The sequence below is a fragment of the Pipistrellus kuhlii genome, unplaced genomic scaffold, assembly GCF_014108245.1.
Source record: "Pipistrellus kuhlii isolate mPipKuh1 unplaced genomic scaffold, mPipKuh1.p scaffold_m20_p_2, whole genome shotgun sequence".
NCBI lineage: Eukaryota > Metazoa > Chordata > Mammalia > Chiroptera > Vespertilionidae > Pipistrellus > Pipistrellus kuhlii.
Window position 1 is genome coordinate 162,359,475 of NW_023425515.1, and position 16,137 is coordinate 162,375,611.

The following is a 16,137-nucleotide window of genomic DNA, read 5'->3' on the forward strand; positions in this document are numbered from 1 at the left end:
CAACCATACACATTTATAAAGTTGCTTTCCCCCACTACCTAGGGTAGTTACATGATCAGAGAGGCTCTTTAATCATATATGAAGCTGCATGTCTCAAGGAATAGAAAGTATTAATTAATTCAGTAAGTTAGTTAGAAATTATAACTAACTGTACACGTAAATTATGTACATCTTCAGAACCTTACTGAGTAAAGATTTAGTATCACCATTTTAAATATGAATAAAACTGAGGCTCAGAGAAGCACTATTACCCAGTAAGTGATAAAGTTGTAATTTTAAATCTTATCTGTTTAATTCTAAAACCCATGTCACATTTATTTTGCCATATTTCCTAAAGACTCAGACACTGCCAAATGAAGTTTTAAATGAGCTTATTCCATCATCAGTTCACCAATTCTGTTTGTATTGTATTCAATTCAGGAAATTTTGTTTTGTAAAATATCAAAATTTTTTTCCATATTCCCCTACATTTGTGTCTACATCCTCAGCTTCCAATAGCCTAAATTCAAATATTTAAATCATAAAAATGTATATAGATAAAAAAAAATGTTCCGTTCATTTGGATCACAAATAGTTATCAAATGCCTACTATGCAGCAAGCCTATGTTAACTGCTATTTTTGTCTCTACTACCTATCACTAATTTACTCCATCAGTATATAGAGATGTCTAAGATGAGAAACTTCATTAACCCCATATTAGAGTAATTAGAAACAAATGAGCACTTATTAATACATTTGTCTGAATGTCTGAGTTTCCAGTGCCTAACTTGTTTCCTAGCATAGAGTTAGCACTCACTATTTATTGAGTAAATGAATGAATTTATTGAGTAAATGAATGAATAAAGGAATACTAAGCGTGTTCAAGTTATGAGAGAACTTAAACTATGAAATGAGTAGAGGAACTACTTTTTGGAAGAAACAAAGATGCCACAAAAGAAAGGGAAAGCATGCGGGTCTAGGGAGATAATGGTCGCTTGAAGCATTTTTGATAGTTTCATAGTTTCTAGTTCCAATCACTGAATGGTCTTACCAAAACCTCTCTCCCTAACCCTTAAGGACTGGATAATTCAAATGGGTCACTCTTGTAACCAAAATACCTAATCAGGACACATATACAAGATCATGTATACCACTTCTATCACCCACCACCACTCATTTCCCCCAAACCACTGCTTTTCTACACACACCCAGTTATCCCTTGTATTGAGGATCCAGTTCTTCTGTCCCCCACCCATTTTAGGGACAAACTCCTTCTCACATACACACAGGACTTGCTGTCTTCTATGATCCTGTAAGACTTAGGTCACTATCTCTCCAAGCACAGCCCTATCTACAAGGGGGTCACCTCAGGAATATGATCCTGGGTCTCTCTTCTCGTGAGTATTCTCGCCTCTTAAACACTTATCTCCCACCCATAGGATTCTGAATGACCCCCTTGGATTCTGAATGACCTTCAAGCTCACTGATCCCCATACACACTCGGGGGGCTCCAGTCTCCTCTGGCAGGGTTCCGAAGGACTGGAGCTCTTGTCCTTGTATGTACCCACATGAGGTTACTTTTCTCTGTGACCAGGGGCGACCCTCAAGCACTAGACTTCCTCAAAACACCAATACCCAGTGGTGTGTATACCCCCTTCCAAGGCACTGCTTGGTTATTAAGGAACACTCCTCTTAGGTACACCTGCCTCCTCAGAATCAGAGTCACTCTCCCCAAACCATGCCCCTTTGGGGGGCCCTCACATTTCCCCATAGGGTCCTGTATACCCTTTCCCCATGACACAGCCTACCCCAAGGATGAGCCCCCAGAGGTCCTGTGCCCTCCCTGAGGTCCCAGCCCTGCCTAGGTCCGTGTTCACTCAGGGGTGTGCACACTCCTCGGTACACCCCAGCGCCACCAGGACCCCGGGGTCCCCGCTGGCCGCTCCAGGGGCAGGCTCCTCCCTTGACCCCTGATCCCGAGGTCAGAGCCCCATGGAGCACATACAGGGCGGCGGCGCCTCCTCAGGCGCAGGGCCACACACAAGTCCCCGTCCCCTCAGGGCCCAGGACTGAGGTGCAGCCTCGGTGCTTCCCCTGGCCGAACGCCCCCACAGACCTGCCTCTAGCGCCGTCTGGCTCCGCTCCGCCATTTTTTGCCGTCCCTCCGCCTCTGAGCCCACCCGAAAACCGCGGGGCAGTGGGGAGCGGGCGGTAGGATCTGCGGGCCAAAGGGAGCTCGCTGGGGAAGACGCGGCGCAGCGGTTGCCAGGGCAACGGGCTTCCGACTGCAGGGTGACAGGCGCGTGGCGAGGCGGGCGAGGGGGGTGGGGGGGGGCGGGAGGCGGAGGGGAATGGGGGACTGACAGGGGAACGGCAGGGTGGGAGGGAGCCGTGCTCACCCGAGGTCCGCCCCCAAGCCCCGAGGCCCCGCCCCCGAGGCAACAAGCCCCGCCCCCTCGAGGCCCGGCGTCCTAGTGGCTGGAATTCCGCTGCTGTTCTTCCCTAGGCCATGCACCCTGGCTACTGAGCATGCGCCGCCCCCTCTGGGGCACGAGGACCTGAAGTGCTGGCATGGCCTCCTAGGCTTCCTGGTGCTGACCACAGGACTGGGTGGGCTGGCTTTTCTCCGGGCGCTACTCCACTTTGGGAGCTTGGGAAAGGCTTCTTGATTCCCAGGCGCTTTTCCTCCTGACCCACAAGGTGCCTGGCCTGGCAATGTCTTCAGCTGAAACGCCCCCTAAGAATCAGTGATTCTGTGCCCAAACACTCAGAGGTCCAATGTTCCTTGGGCATCACTGTCCTGACACTTACGGGTGTTTTATGCAGTATTCACTTCTCTTTTTCTCAGCTGATGGTGAGCTCCCCTGATGCTTGGGGTCCATCTCTTCATCTTTGTACTCAGCATAGTGCTGTCACCACTTTACTCTCCCTCTTGGGAATTTCACCCACACTATGAGGAGTCAGTCCTGCTCTGTTCTTGAAAGAAGGCCTACATGCTGGGAAGGGGCCATGAGACTGTATCTCAAGGCCTGGCCTGGTGTCAGCACTGATAACTCTTTCTGGGGCATAGTCCATGGCCTCTCTGGAAGCATGCTCAAAAATTCTCACTCTCCAACAAGCTGTAGGAATTAACTTCATTGAATACAGGAAGATGGACAAAGGGAGTCTGAAGAGCCAGGTTTCTATTCGAACTCAGACCTCAACATTAAGTGCTCAATGTTTGTGGAACGGAAAACAATTCCTAAGTTCACTACTGCACATTCCTACCAGTTTTATTGAGCACTTAATTTTTCATCAAGTGCCTTGCTAGTTAGGCCCCCACTCCTCAAGGGTTCACGGAGAAAGGAAAAGAGATAATGGCTTTGATAGAGGCTAAGTAGTATTCCAGGTGCTACAGGATCATAGAGATGAAACTAAATTGAAGGGTGGGAATAATCAGTGAAGACGTATGAGAGGAATGGATTCCCTAGCTGAGACTTGAGGAATGAATAGCTGTCAGCCAGGCAAAGAAGAGGAGGAGCAGCTGGGGAAAGGCTTGGGTGCTGGCAATGTGTTTGGGAGGTAAACCCATGAAACCACAAAGTGTGCTCTAAGTCATAAATGGGGTGATAGGTTAAAAAGGATTTGACAAGAATAATTCCAGTAAATACAGAAGCCAACACATTTTAGAATGATTTGCTTAAACATTCCTTGATCTCTCTTCTGAGACAGACTGTGAAGATTCTGAAGATAAAGAGGTGAATATAACACTGTCCATGGTTCTTAGGACCTCACAGTCCAAAAGGGAAAAGATTTCATCGGTAATTATACCCTAATATGATCAGTGTTCTGGTAGAGGAAAAGCATGGGTGCCTGTGGGAGCACAAAGGAAGAGCACACAACCAGCCTGGTCGAGGGGGGAGAGGGGTAGGTAAAGGGATGGTCAAGGAAAGCTTCCTGGAGGGAAGGGCATTTGATTTTCAAGGCCACATAGGATGAAGCTGGGCAAAGAAAATAGAGGTACAGGGAGAAAGGAGAAAATATGTATGGGGTACTTGATCCTGAAAGTGGCAGAAACCCATTGACAGGTGTTTAAGCAGGTCAAGGAGCTGGTCAGCTACTCTGATTGCTATGTAGAGAGTAGATTAGAACCAGGAAAATTGGGAGGCTATGTATTAAATACTCTCTATACAAGTGTATGCATCACATAAAGGTTCTCATCAAATGATAATTTGAAAAGTGGACAAATATTTTTGTATAAAACTGCACTGTTCAATGTATCTTAAATAAATTTTAAAAATCAGTTACTAAGTCAGATTAGCCATGTGACTAGTACTCAATAGCCACATGCAGCTAGTGGCTACTGCATTGGACAGCATATACAAGGCGGGGCAAAGGTAGGCTTACTATTGAGTGGAAACTAATACAATAATTAATAAATGATAATACAAGAATAAACTTTTTGATTTGGATCCTCAAAACTGTAAACCTACTTTTGTCCCACCCTAAAAACAGAGATGGACACTACAGAAGGTTCTGTTAGACAACATGGATAGATAAATGCCACCTTGGTATCGGAAATGGAATGCTTGGGAAAATCAAACCCTGAAAGAACTAGGTTTAGTTCTGCATCAGCTCCTCTTCAGGGAGTAGTGCAGAAGAGAGGGTAGACTTTACTCCTGCAGGAGTCTTCAGAGACCTCCATTTTGTTGTGTGAAATAGCACAGCATGGGAAGTGAGATAAAAATGCCTGCCCCCACGTGGGCCACGCAAGTTGGTTTTCCCATGCTATCATTCAGAATGTCCCTGGGTGGTCTGCCTTCCCCAAGGATCTCCTATGGTTTTTGTCTCCATTGACAGCCTCCCCACTGCCACAGAGCCAGGGTGCCTTCCTTCTGACAAAATAGTCCCTGTAGGATTCAATCATTCCCTATGTAAACACTAAAGTAACACCTTTCATGTTACTTTTATGCATTGAGTTAGATGCAGTATGGAATGAAACATTCAAGTTATAATTGCATTTCTTAAATGTACTAACTCATTCAATTCTCAGAGCTACATTGTAAAATTGATATTAATGTTATCATCCTATACAAAAGGTGAAATTGGAATGAGTTTAAGAAATGTACACAAAGTCATTCAGTGAGAAAGTAGCAGACCCAGGGAAGACTGGAATGATGCTTAAGAAATTCATCTATGTTATCTCATGTCATTCACATCATAACCTTGCCTTTGATGTTTACAAATTAATTGGGAAGAAAAGATTAAAACATACAAGTCCAGTTTACAATTAATTTCCAAACATTATGGTAAGAACAATGATGCAGACATGCTCAGAAATGTGTAGGTACATCAAAGAGGGATGCCATTGCTGGGCACCAGGGAAGGTTTTGTGGGAATATTGACCCTTGAGCTGAGTATTAAAGGATGAGGCAGAAGGAAAGTGGGGGAGGGTGTTGGTTAGCCAGATGAGGTATAGGGTGAAGAAAAGAGAGATGAAAATACTTACTCTTTAATAAAGCTTGTCATTTGTATTTCTACTGTGCTGATATTGGTTTGGCATTCTAGACAAGTTATCAGTCTTTTATTATTTGACTTTAAGATTGTTAAAGAATAAAAAGGGGTCACCCTAGCTGGTTTGGCTCCAAGAATAGATCATTGGCCTGTAGACTGAAAGGTCCCAGGTTCGATTCAGGTTAAGGGAACATGCCCAGGTTGCCAACTTGATCCCTAGTAGGGGCTTGCAGGAGGCAGCCGATCAATGATTTTCTCTCTATCTCTCTCCTTCTCTCCCTTCTTCTCTGAAATTAATAAAAAATATATTTCAAAAAAAATTAAAAGGGGGAAAATGTCCTGCCTTATGCCAAGGCTATCAAAGAATTATCTGAAGATTTTTTCTTGACCTGGATAAAGTATTGAAATGTTAAAGCATTACTGAACTCAAAGATAAATATTCTCATGTTGAAAAGAAGAGAATCAAATGATGCAAAGTCACTCTGACCAGAATGATCTTTCTTCAGATATCTCCCTCACTGACTGATTTCATTCAGGTCTCATCCCAAATGTTTCATTATTGGAGATGTCTTCCCTGGCAACACTGTTTAAATATTTCATAGTTTTTATAGTACTGTGAATGGTATCTTATGTTCAATAATTTTTTTATACTTGCTTTGCTCATGTAGACAAATGCTATTGATTTCATAAGTTATAATTGTAAAATATACTGAACTTTCATATCACACCAGAGGCCCGGTGCATGAAATTTATGCACTTGCAGGGGTCCCTCAGCCCAGCCTATTCACTCTGGCAGTCCAAGAGCCCTCAGAGGATATCCTAAGCCAGCAGTCAGACATCCTTAGCACTGCTGCAGAGGCAGGAGAAACTCCTGCCAGCTGCTGAGCTCACCATGAGCCTAGCTCAGGGCTTCTGGCTGAGTGACACTCCCCCCGTGGAAGCATACTGACCACTAAGGAGCAGCTCCTGCATTGAGAGTCTGCCCCTTGGTGGTCGGTGTGTGTCATAGCAACTGGTTGTTCCACTGTTTGGTTAATTTGCATATTATCCTTTTATTATATAGTATAGTTTTTTTTATTGTTCCAGATTTCCTTTAACCCCTAAGAAAAATCAACAGCAAAATGGTAACTATACTTTTAATGTTTCCTGAATTATTGCTTTGGCCAGAGCCTTTAGTATTGTGTTAAAAAGTAGTTTACCACTGGGATTCTTGCCTTTTTCTGATATTAAAGAAACTGCATGTAAAGTTTTTCCATTAAAAATAGATTTTGAAAGAAAGTATTGGTCAAATTGAGGAAAGTTTTAAGGAATTTTTCAATTAAAAATTGATATTAAATTTTAAATTAAAACTTTTGTTTGTATCTACTAAGATAATCATTTGTATTTTTCTTCTTTAATGTAGTGAACCAAATGGATTTCTGGAATAAATACTATTCTATCACAGTTTACTTTCTTAATGCATTATTGAATTCACTTAGCTATTTTATTTAAAATGCTAATATATGTGTTATAAAATAAAATAGGCCATCTAAGCCAAAAGAATTCTAGGGAGAACATTTTTTTCTTATTTCAAGTTCTTTAATGGTTACTATCTTATATTTGTATTTTCCTTGAGCCAATTTTGGTACTTTATATTTTTCAGAAATATATCAATCTCATGTATGTTTTACGTTTTTATGTTACTCTTTTTAAAATCACTTTTGTGTCTGTATATATTTCCTTTTTTTCCATTTTGAATTTCAATTTCAAAATCAACAGTATAAGTCCACATGAGAAAAATATACAGTGGCTTAAACAAAATAAAATATTTCTTTTTTCTTAAGTTGAAGGAGTCTGGAGATACTTCAAGGCTGTTATGATGCCCTAAGTGTCAGGAATCGAACCAGGTGTGTCTTGGTACTCTAGCTTGCATGGTTTTCATCTTTGTCCAAGATGACTACTGAAGTTCTGGCCATTACTTCTTGCTGGTTGTATTTCAGGAATGTCTTCTAAGAGTACATACATGTTACATCCCATTGAGAATTTGCTCACAAAAGGATTCTTAGCTAAAGAAAAGATGGAAAATGAATCTCTGTTGTGGGCAGTTGTATAGCCAGATTAGGGCTTGGTACATAATTGACAGGGTCCAGTGCAAAATGAAAATGTGGGGCCTCTTGTTCAAACATCATTTAGAATTTCAAGGTGGCAACATCAGAGCATTAAATTAATCTCAGGAGTGTCTGGGCCCTGCACAGGTCATAGACCCAGGAAACTGATCCTAGCCTCAGGCTCTCTAAACATTGGGATTCTCAATTTAATGAACAGGAGGAGAAAAACAAATTCTACAGAGGAACAGCTGGAAGTTTATGCCTCATTATTTAATTTAATCATTCTGCCTTTGTTGTTGTTTTTTTCTTCTGGTTTCTTAAAGTTTACTCTGTCTGTAGTTTTTAGTTCCTGAATTGAACATTTAGTTCATTGGTTTCCTACTTTCTGAAAAAATGTGTTGTTTATTTCCTTCCATGTACTTAAATAAGTATTATTGCCATTTTACAAACGAGAAGAATAAGGGCAAAGAAGTTGAATAACAAAGTCAAGCTCAAAGAGTTAATAATTGGCACAGTTGGGTCATGAGCCCAAGCAGCTTGTCTCTAAATGCCATGTTTTTAACTAGTACCATGTACTATCACTCTACATTGTGTATACATTTTAATTACACCTGTCACTGAGTTATAACTTACTTTCCTAGATCTCTCTTTCCAATTGTGAAAACTTTCATTAAATTAAAAATGTTCAAGTCTAAACTATAGTTTTTAGAGATATAGGCTTGGATGATACAACCAAAAAGAAACACACAGAAGTGATCACTGTAAAATTATGGTAGGTAGGTAGGAAATTGTGATTAGGATAGGGCACATGGAGGGATTTTTACTGTATAGTGCCTAGAAAAGTTCTGTTGATCTGCTTGGTGTTATAAAGATGTATGCTTTATAAGAACTAATGAAGCTATACATTTTTTATTTTATTTTACAGTAAGAGAAATGTTTTTCTGTTTAAAATCACACCACCATCTTAATGATTTTTCTTCATATTCCAGGTTTAAGACTGCCTATAATGTATTATAACAATTGTCACTATTTAATAAGTTTTATTCTTATTTCAATCTCACAATAGTTCCCTGAAACAGACTTTATCCCTACTTTACTAACCAAGAAACAGAGAGAAGTCATGTACGTAAGTTGCCTGATGTAACACAGCTAATAAGTAGAAGAGTTAAGATTCAAAATAAATCATACTCCAAAGTCTATGCCTAATTATTTAATTTAATCATTTCTGCCTTTATTTTTTTCCCCTTCTAGTTTCCTTCTGATTTACTCCAAAGATCATGGTCTTCATTAATATATTCCATTAGTTCCCAGACTTTTCCATATTGAATTCTCAAATCATATTGATAACATAAAGGCAGATGGACAGAGTAGTGTATCAATGATAGTGGGGTTAGGGATGTATCTGGAGGAGTCAGAGTTGGTATTGGCTTGAGGAAACTCAGTCTAGTGGAAAAGACATTGTTGCAATTTAAACTGAAAAACCTGTCCCATTATTAGCTCCTAATCAGGATAAGTCATGTTATTACAGAAAATGTAATTGGCATGGACACTACTCTGGGTAGCAAAGAGGAAGAGCATTTGACAGCTGGTCTGGTGGATGGATATGAAATACAAACCAACCGAAACCAGTTTGACTCAGTAGATAGAGTGTCAACCTGAAAAGTCCCAGGTTCGATTCCGGTCAAGGGCATGTACCTTGGTTGTGGGAACATCCCCAGTGGAAGGTGTGGAGGAGTCAGCTGATCAATGTTTCTCATCAATGTTTCTGGCTTACTATCCTTCTCCCTTCCTCTCTGTAAAAAAATAAATAAAATATAATTTAAAAATTTAAAAAAAAAGAAATGCAAACCAATGCTTTCTTAGCACAGTAATTCCAAGGGATACTGTTCTAAAAGGAGCAAAGATAAATACATGGCAATAGAAGGAAAATTTTTATTGTGTCCAAGAAATATGAGCATCACACACCTCATCTTTGGTGAGGTGTAATTACTTCTTAGGTGAACTAATGAGGAAGTTAATAGTGATATCCTTCTCTTAGGAATAGGCAATGACTGAGAAGAGTAGGAGCTGAGGGAAAACTGGCCCAAACCAATTATACACAAAGTTCAGAGAGGTAGGTTTTCTTTCTTTGAAGATGAAGAAAGAGTAGATTCACAAAGCAGGGAATGAGAGCATAGGCCTCAGGGATTTGGAAAAAGATGGGGTTAAGATGAAATGTCAGGGAAACTAAGAAGGGGAAACGGTCCCAAGGATGGAAATTCCCACATAGGCCACATAGGCCACCCTCTTTTGAAGGTTCATTGAAAAGTTTCACTTTTTCTATAAAAGGGACTGCTAAAGATGCTGGGTTCTAGTCTCTATTTCTCCCACTCCTTGTGAAAAACTATCCCCATAAGAAACTTTCTATTTTTTGTGTAGTTTCTCATTGGGGTGAGATTAATAGGGTTAGGGACTCCAAAAAGGGTCATTCTTTACCAAGCCCTTGATATTTAGTGACTGCAGTGGAGAATTCATTGTAACCATATATAAATTTATTTTTTAATTCAGATATAGCACCATGCATTTTTAAAAATATATTTTATTGATATTTTTTTTACAGAGAGGAAGGGAGAAGGATAGAGAGCTAGAAACATCGATTAGAGAGAAACATTGAACAGCTGCCTCCTGCCTGCTACCAATATACATGCCCTTGACCAGAATTGAATCTGAGACCTCTCAGTCCACAGACTGACGCTCCATCCACTGAGCCAAACCAGCTTTGGCAACACCATGCATTTTTTATGCCATAGTTTCTCCACTTAATGTCATTTCATGAGAATTTTCTCATGCCATAAGGTATTCTTTGAAAATATTATTCCTGTTGCTGCAAAATATAGATTTTAGGAATGCATCATAACTAATTAAACCATTTCCTTCTTCTTGGCTATTTTAGTCAAACAAGTCCCATTTTTAAAAATATATTTTTATTTCTATCAGAGAGGAAGGGAGAGAGTTAGAAACATCAATGATAAAAGAGAATCAGTGATCAGCTGCCTCCTGCATGCCCCCTACTGGGGATTGAATCCACAACCCAGGTATGTGTGCTGACCAGGAATCCAGCCTATTAACTCTTGGTTCCTGGGGTGATGCTCAACCACTGAGCTACACAAGCTGGGCCTACATTTTTTAATATTATAAATAATGCTGCAGCGAACATCCTTTAACATATGCCTTTGCTCATCAGCTCTGATCTTATCTTTGGTTTGAACTTCTAGATATTAAGTCTCTGAGTCAAAGGGGATGAACTTTTCAAGATTCTTGAAACATGTTGACAATTTGTTTTCCCCCAAAGACCTCATTCTTTTATGCTCCCACCAGTAGAGTGTGCAAGTGCCTGCTACATAATACCCTTGACAACTCTCTAGCTGTGATCTTTATAGGGGGGAATAAGGAGGCAAGGGAGGAAATTTTACCAATTAGCCAGAACACATGAAGTGATAGAGCTTAACCATCTGCCAAGAAGAAATTTGAGAAGTTTGGTTTAAGCGTGGCAAACCTGATTGCCCTTGTCACAAATGGGGCACCTGCAGGCAAGGGAGGGGAGGTTGTTTTCAACACTTTATTTATATCAGGAGAAAAGGGTTATATATCTCAGACTTCATGTCTCTTGCAAGAGAGTATGTAGTAGGAACCAGCTGTACTGAGTTCTCTGTGGTTTAATGGAGGAACAGATCAAGATCTCCAATTTCCATGCTCTTAACTGGTACTTATTTATGGGATATTTTGGAAGAAGACAAAGTAAGGTATGAACAACTAGTTCATTTTAATGATATTAGATGACTTGATGGTTTAAACTTCTTAAGAACTAAAACAAAAGACTTGGAGATAAAAGACTCTAAAACAACCATTTTGCTAAGTCCCCCAATGTCATTAAGATTAGACTTTCTTAGTGATCTGACAAATACCTAAACATACTGAGCTTGAAACTGTAGTCAGGCTGTTTCTGACTTCTTCAAGGAAGATGTTTATGTTGAACAAAAGTCCTAGAACATCATTTTCCAGGACTCAAACGAATAAAAAGTCTTAGCGATCTAGAGTTACATGGTAGGGATGGTGTGACAGTTTCAGAAGAGATTCACAGATTATGATGCCAATGGACCTAAATTTTCAGAATTGCTGTTAGGATGCATATCATAGAGTGTGTCCAAATTAATAAGCATCTCTTCTATTAGTTTTAGGAGGAAGTTATTGATATGGAAAGTTAACTGTGTCTAATAAAAAGTCATAGTAAAATTGTGGATGCAAATGTACAAATCCAGAACTATCTGGAAATGTATGGCTATGTAATAAAACACCAGGTCATATCTTTTTTCATAAAATATGCAAAAAGAAAGCTGAATATCATAGTCATTAATATAAATCTGTAATTAGAATTGCAATGTTCTCTGATTTATACACAGCACTGTTTTCAAGAATAGTGCAGTCTGATAAAAACTTATATTTTCACTGAGTTCATCAAAATAGATCAATGGCTAATATTAACTGGGCCTAAAACTATATATATTTCTTTCCTAATTAATAAATATGATTAATTTTTTTTAATATTTATATTTTAATGCATCTTAGTTACATATTTTTGAACAATCTAAAGTTTTTACTGTCCATTATATTATAAAATGTGATATGTAGAGGTGATGTACAATGATATACACAAACTTTGAAGTGTAATATGTCTAGGTACAAATCCTGGCTCCATCAGTCCATAGTTGTTGTTGTTTTTCTTGGCCTTTACTGTCCAACATGAGCTAGCTAGGCCTGCCCTTCCAATCTCACCTGACTCACTGTGCTCCAGCCACCCAGGTTCCTCCAGCACCTCAAGCCTGTTTTCCTTTTCCAGCCTTCATTGTTCCCTCTGCTTAAATTGCTCTTCCTGGTATCTTCACATCATTTGCTCTCTCACGTCCTTCACGTCTCTTTTTCAAATGTCACCTCTTCAGAGAAAACTTCCCTGACCTCTAAATCAAAACAGCTCCCACTTTCACTCACTCGTTATCATATAACCCTACTTTTTTCATTACTATCTAAAATCATACTTAATTATTTGCCTACTTATTTATTTATCCCTCTCCCTTCCCCAGTAAGCTATATGACAGCAAGAACCTTCTGGCACTAAGTTGGTATTTAATAAATAAGTTGAATGAACAATTGAATAAATGAATGAATAAATGAAAGCTATGCTAACTCTCTATACAAGTATTTGGGGAGTACACAAAAAGTACACCTAACCTAAACTTTCAGCTGAATTGGGGCATGATCAAAGGAGATTTTCTAGAGTAAGGTCAAATGTGAATTGAGTTTTGAAGGACACGTAGGGAAGAAGAGAACGATCTTAAGGAAAGGAAACAGAATATGAGGAGCAGAAGGTAAAAGAGACAGTTTGAACACTCAGGAAACTGCAGATAATCTGGAATGACTCGACAATAACAGCAGAAAGTGGTTTCTTTTTTTTTTAATATATTTTATTGATTTTTTACAGAGAGGAAGGGAGAGAGATAGTTACTGGTAGAAACATCTATGAGAGAAACATCGATCAGCTGCCTCCTGCACACCCCCCACAGGTGTTGCTACCACAACCAAGGTACATGCCCTTGACCGGAATTGAACCTGGGACCTTTCGGCTCTATCCACTGAACCAAACCAGTTTTGGCAGAAAGTGGTTTCTATATGGTTGAATGAGTTGGGTATAGACTCTGAAGCTCTATAAAAGATTTGAGCCCAAAAGTGCTAAAACCATCCTTTCTTGCCCAGCCCCCATGGCTCAATGGCTGAGCATCAATCTATGAACCAGGTTCAATTCTGGTCAAGGACATGCCTGGGTTGCAGGCTGGATCCCCAGTGTGGGGCATGAAGGAGGCGGTCAATCAATGATTCTCTCTCATCATTGATGTTTCACCCTTCCTCTCTGAAATTAATAAAAATATTTTTAAATTAAAAATCAATAAAAACATCCTCTTGGTAAATGCACCAAAAGGTGATCAAAATAATCTAGAATTTCCTTCCACGATAATTTTCAGCAAGATGGAAAATTACAAACAACATTTATTAGGGAGTTCTCTTTTTTTAAAATTCTCTGTGCCCTGCACCTACCTGCCACACCTACTCTCCAACTAAGATCTGACAGAGACTCAAGCCAGCTACCTATCAGAACATCTAATAAGATCCATGATTATAAACCAGATTCTCTGATGGGATTAGAGACAGATATTTATATGGTGAGTTCATCTTACATAGCTATATTAAAAATATCCAATAACTGCTATTGTTGCTATGTGGATCTTGGAAGATGTTTTAACTGGTAGTTCCCCCACTTCCACCTGCCTCACAATAACTGATTACAAAAGATACACTTTCACATATATATTTTTTCATAGCTCCGACAATTACCATTTTAAGAGCCATGCGTCTTCTGTATTTGGAGGGAGAAAGGATACATGTTGCTTTGCAGCAGGTAAAATGGTACAAACAAAAACCACATCCATACTACAAGTAGTTTGTAATCCAAAAGCAAGAATGGGCATACTATGGAACACTACAGAACAGTACCCACACAATACAGCATCATATGGCCAACACAACTGGAATTTTTTGTAAACTATCCCTAAAACATTGCTGGTCTTTGAACACTTCCCTGGTTCAAAGTATAGAACACCATCTATTATCACTAAACTCTGAAAAACCCAATGAGATGTTTAAAGTAGCCTTGAGTAAAGGTCATATTCCAAAAGTGTGCAGACTTAAAAAATAAAAGCTATCTGACAGGAAGCAAACTACTGTCCATGCATATCACACTCTCCCTTCAAGGTTAACACATTCCAGAACCTTATTGTCAGAGTCAAATACAATTAGTTGACTTGTTCTGATAAAATGCTACTAACCAATGCTTAAATAAAGATCTTAGGTAGCATCATTTGATGGCAAGAAGAAAAGACTTTAGGAATTATTCATTTGGCTATGTTCATCTAACAATAACAACCTAGTGCTATGTCTGACTGCTTTGTTGCTAACATTTGGGGATTGTAAATATAGAGGTAATTGTGATGTGATGGAAAAATCATTGGGATTAGAGTCAGATCAGCTTTTGATTCCTAAAAAGTCACCTCATCTTTCCAAACTTTTCTTAACAGTAAAATGGGAGTAATTAATTGTATCTACTTCACTAGACTGTTTAGAAATTAAATGAAATAGTAGACATTAAGGCATTTCCTAAACCAGCAAGCATCAGACCAATGTTAGATCTTGTTATGTAGCCTTCATTGCTTCTCCTAAATTCCCATGAAAACTCTTTAAATGACTCCACAAGCATTTTTATTGGTTGTTTTTAATAGATTTTATTTATAACTGTTTTAGATTTACAGAAAAATTGAGAAGATAGTATAGAGACTTCCCATATACCTGTACCCAGTTACCCCTAATATTAACATCTTATATTAGTATGGTACACTTGTTAGAATTAATGAACCAATATTATGAACTAAAATCCAAATTTTACTCAAATCTCCTTAGTTTTCCCTAATGTCCAATATCCCATGCAATATACCACATTACACTTAGTTGACATATCTCCTTACATTAGTCTTCACTTTGACATCTTCTTAGACTTTCCTTGTTTTTGATGATCTTGATAGCTTGGGGAATATTGCTCAAGTATTTTGGAGGATGCCCCTCTATTGCAATTTACCTGATGTTTTTCTCATGATTGCACAGTGTTTATGGGTTTGGGAGAAGATGATCACAGAGGTAAAGTGCTATTTACATCACATCATATCAAAGGTACATACTATCAATATGATTATGATATTAATGTTGTCCTTGAATATGGTTGAGATAGTATTTGTCAGATTTCTCTACTGTAAAATTACTCTCTTTCCCTCTTTCTGTTCTTTATTCTATGGAGGAAGTCACCAGATACAGTCCATGCTTAAGAAGTGAGGAGTTACACTTCCCCTCTTTGGTTTTATTTTTTATCACCCCCCACCCCACCCCCGCAAAAAAAAAAAAAAAGCGCACAGTATTTCCAATGGCACAGAGGTTGGCCACTCGCAATAAGGATTGTCGGGGCTCAAAGATATTTCAAAAGAATTGAAATGAGCTCACGCTTTTTTGGAAGAAAACTATAGTAAGAATAGTTTTCTCTCTGTGCCTTGAAAATCAGTCATTTCCTATTTTTTAACTGAAGAGGAAAAAATGTGTTTACTTTGTTAGATTGGCCATTGAAAGCTTGAGGGAGCCTGTCCTCATTATATAGGCCTATTTTTTTCTTCTACTTTCTTGTCTGCACTTTCTTTAAAAGGAGAGCTCATGCATTCATTTCTACTTTAGATTTTTTCCATCATGCTACTTCAAATATGTTGCCTGTATAATTTTCTGAGATAAAAAATTAGAATTCAATCTTCTTTCTGAGGGAATATTACCTTTGAAGTTCAGGGAGGCATCAGAATCAAAGTGAAATCTACAATTTACTTCCTTACAACAAATTCTCAAAAGATAAAACTAACAAGATACAAAAGGAAAAATCTGTTTCAAACTGATAATAAACAT

General features: G+C 39.0%; 1 protein-coding gene across 2 annotated transcripts in view; it reads right to left on the reverse strand.

Moving 5' to 3' along the window:
- Positions 1-2,311, reverse strand: part of AGBL4 (AGBL carboxypeptidase 4) — a 915,072-nt gene extending 912,761 nt beyond the window's left edge. For both annotated transcript variants that reach the window (XM_045584580.1, XM_036445875.2), the window contains exon 1: positions 2,097-2,311. In XM_045584580.1, coding sequence (XP_045440536.1) covers positions 2,097-2,130 — 34 coding nt within the window. In that variant the 5' untranslated portion in view covers positions 2,131-2,311. The remainder of the gene's footprint in view (positions 1-2,096) is intronic.
- Positions 2,312-16,137: the final 13,826 nt, after the last annotated feature.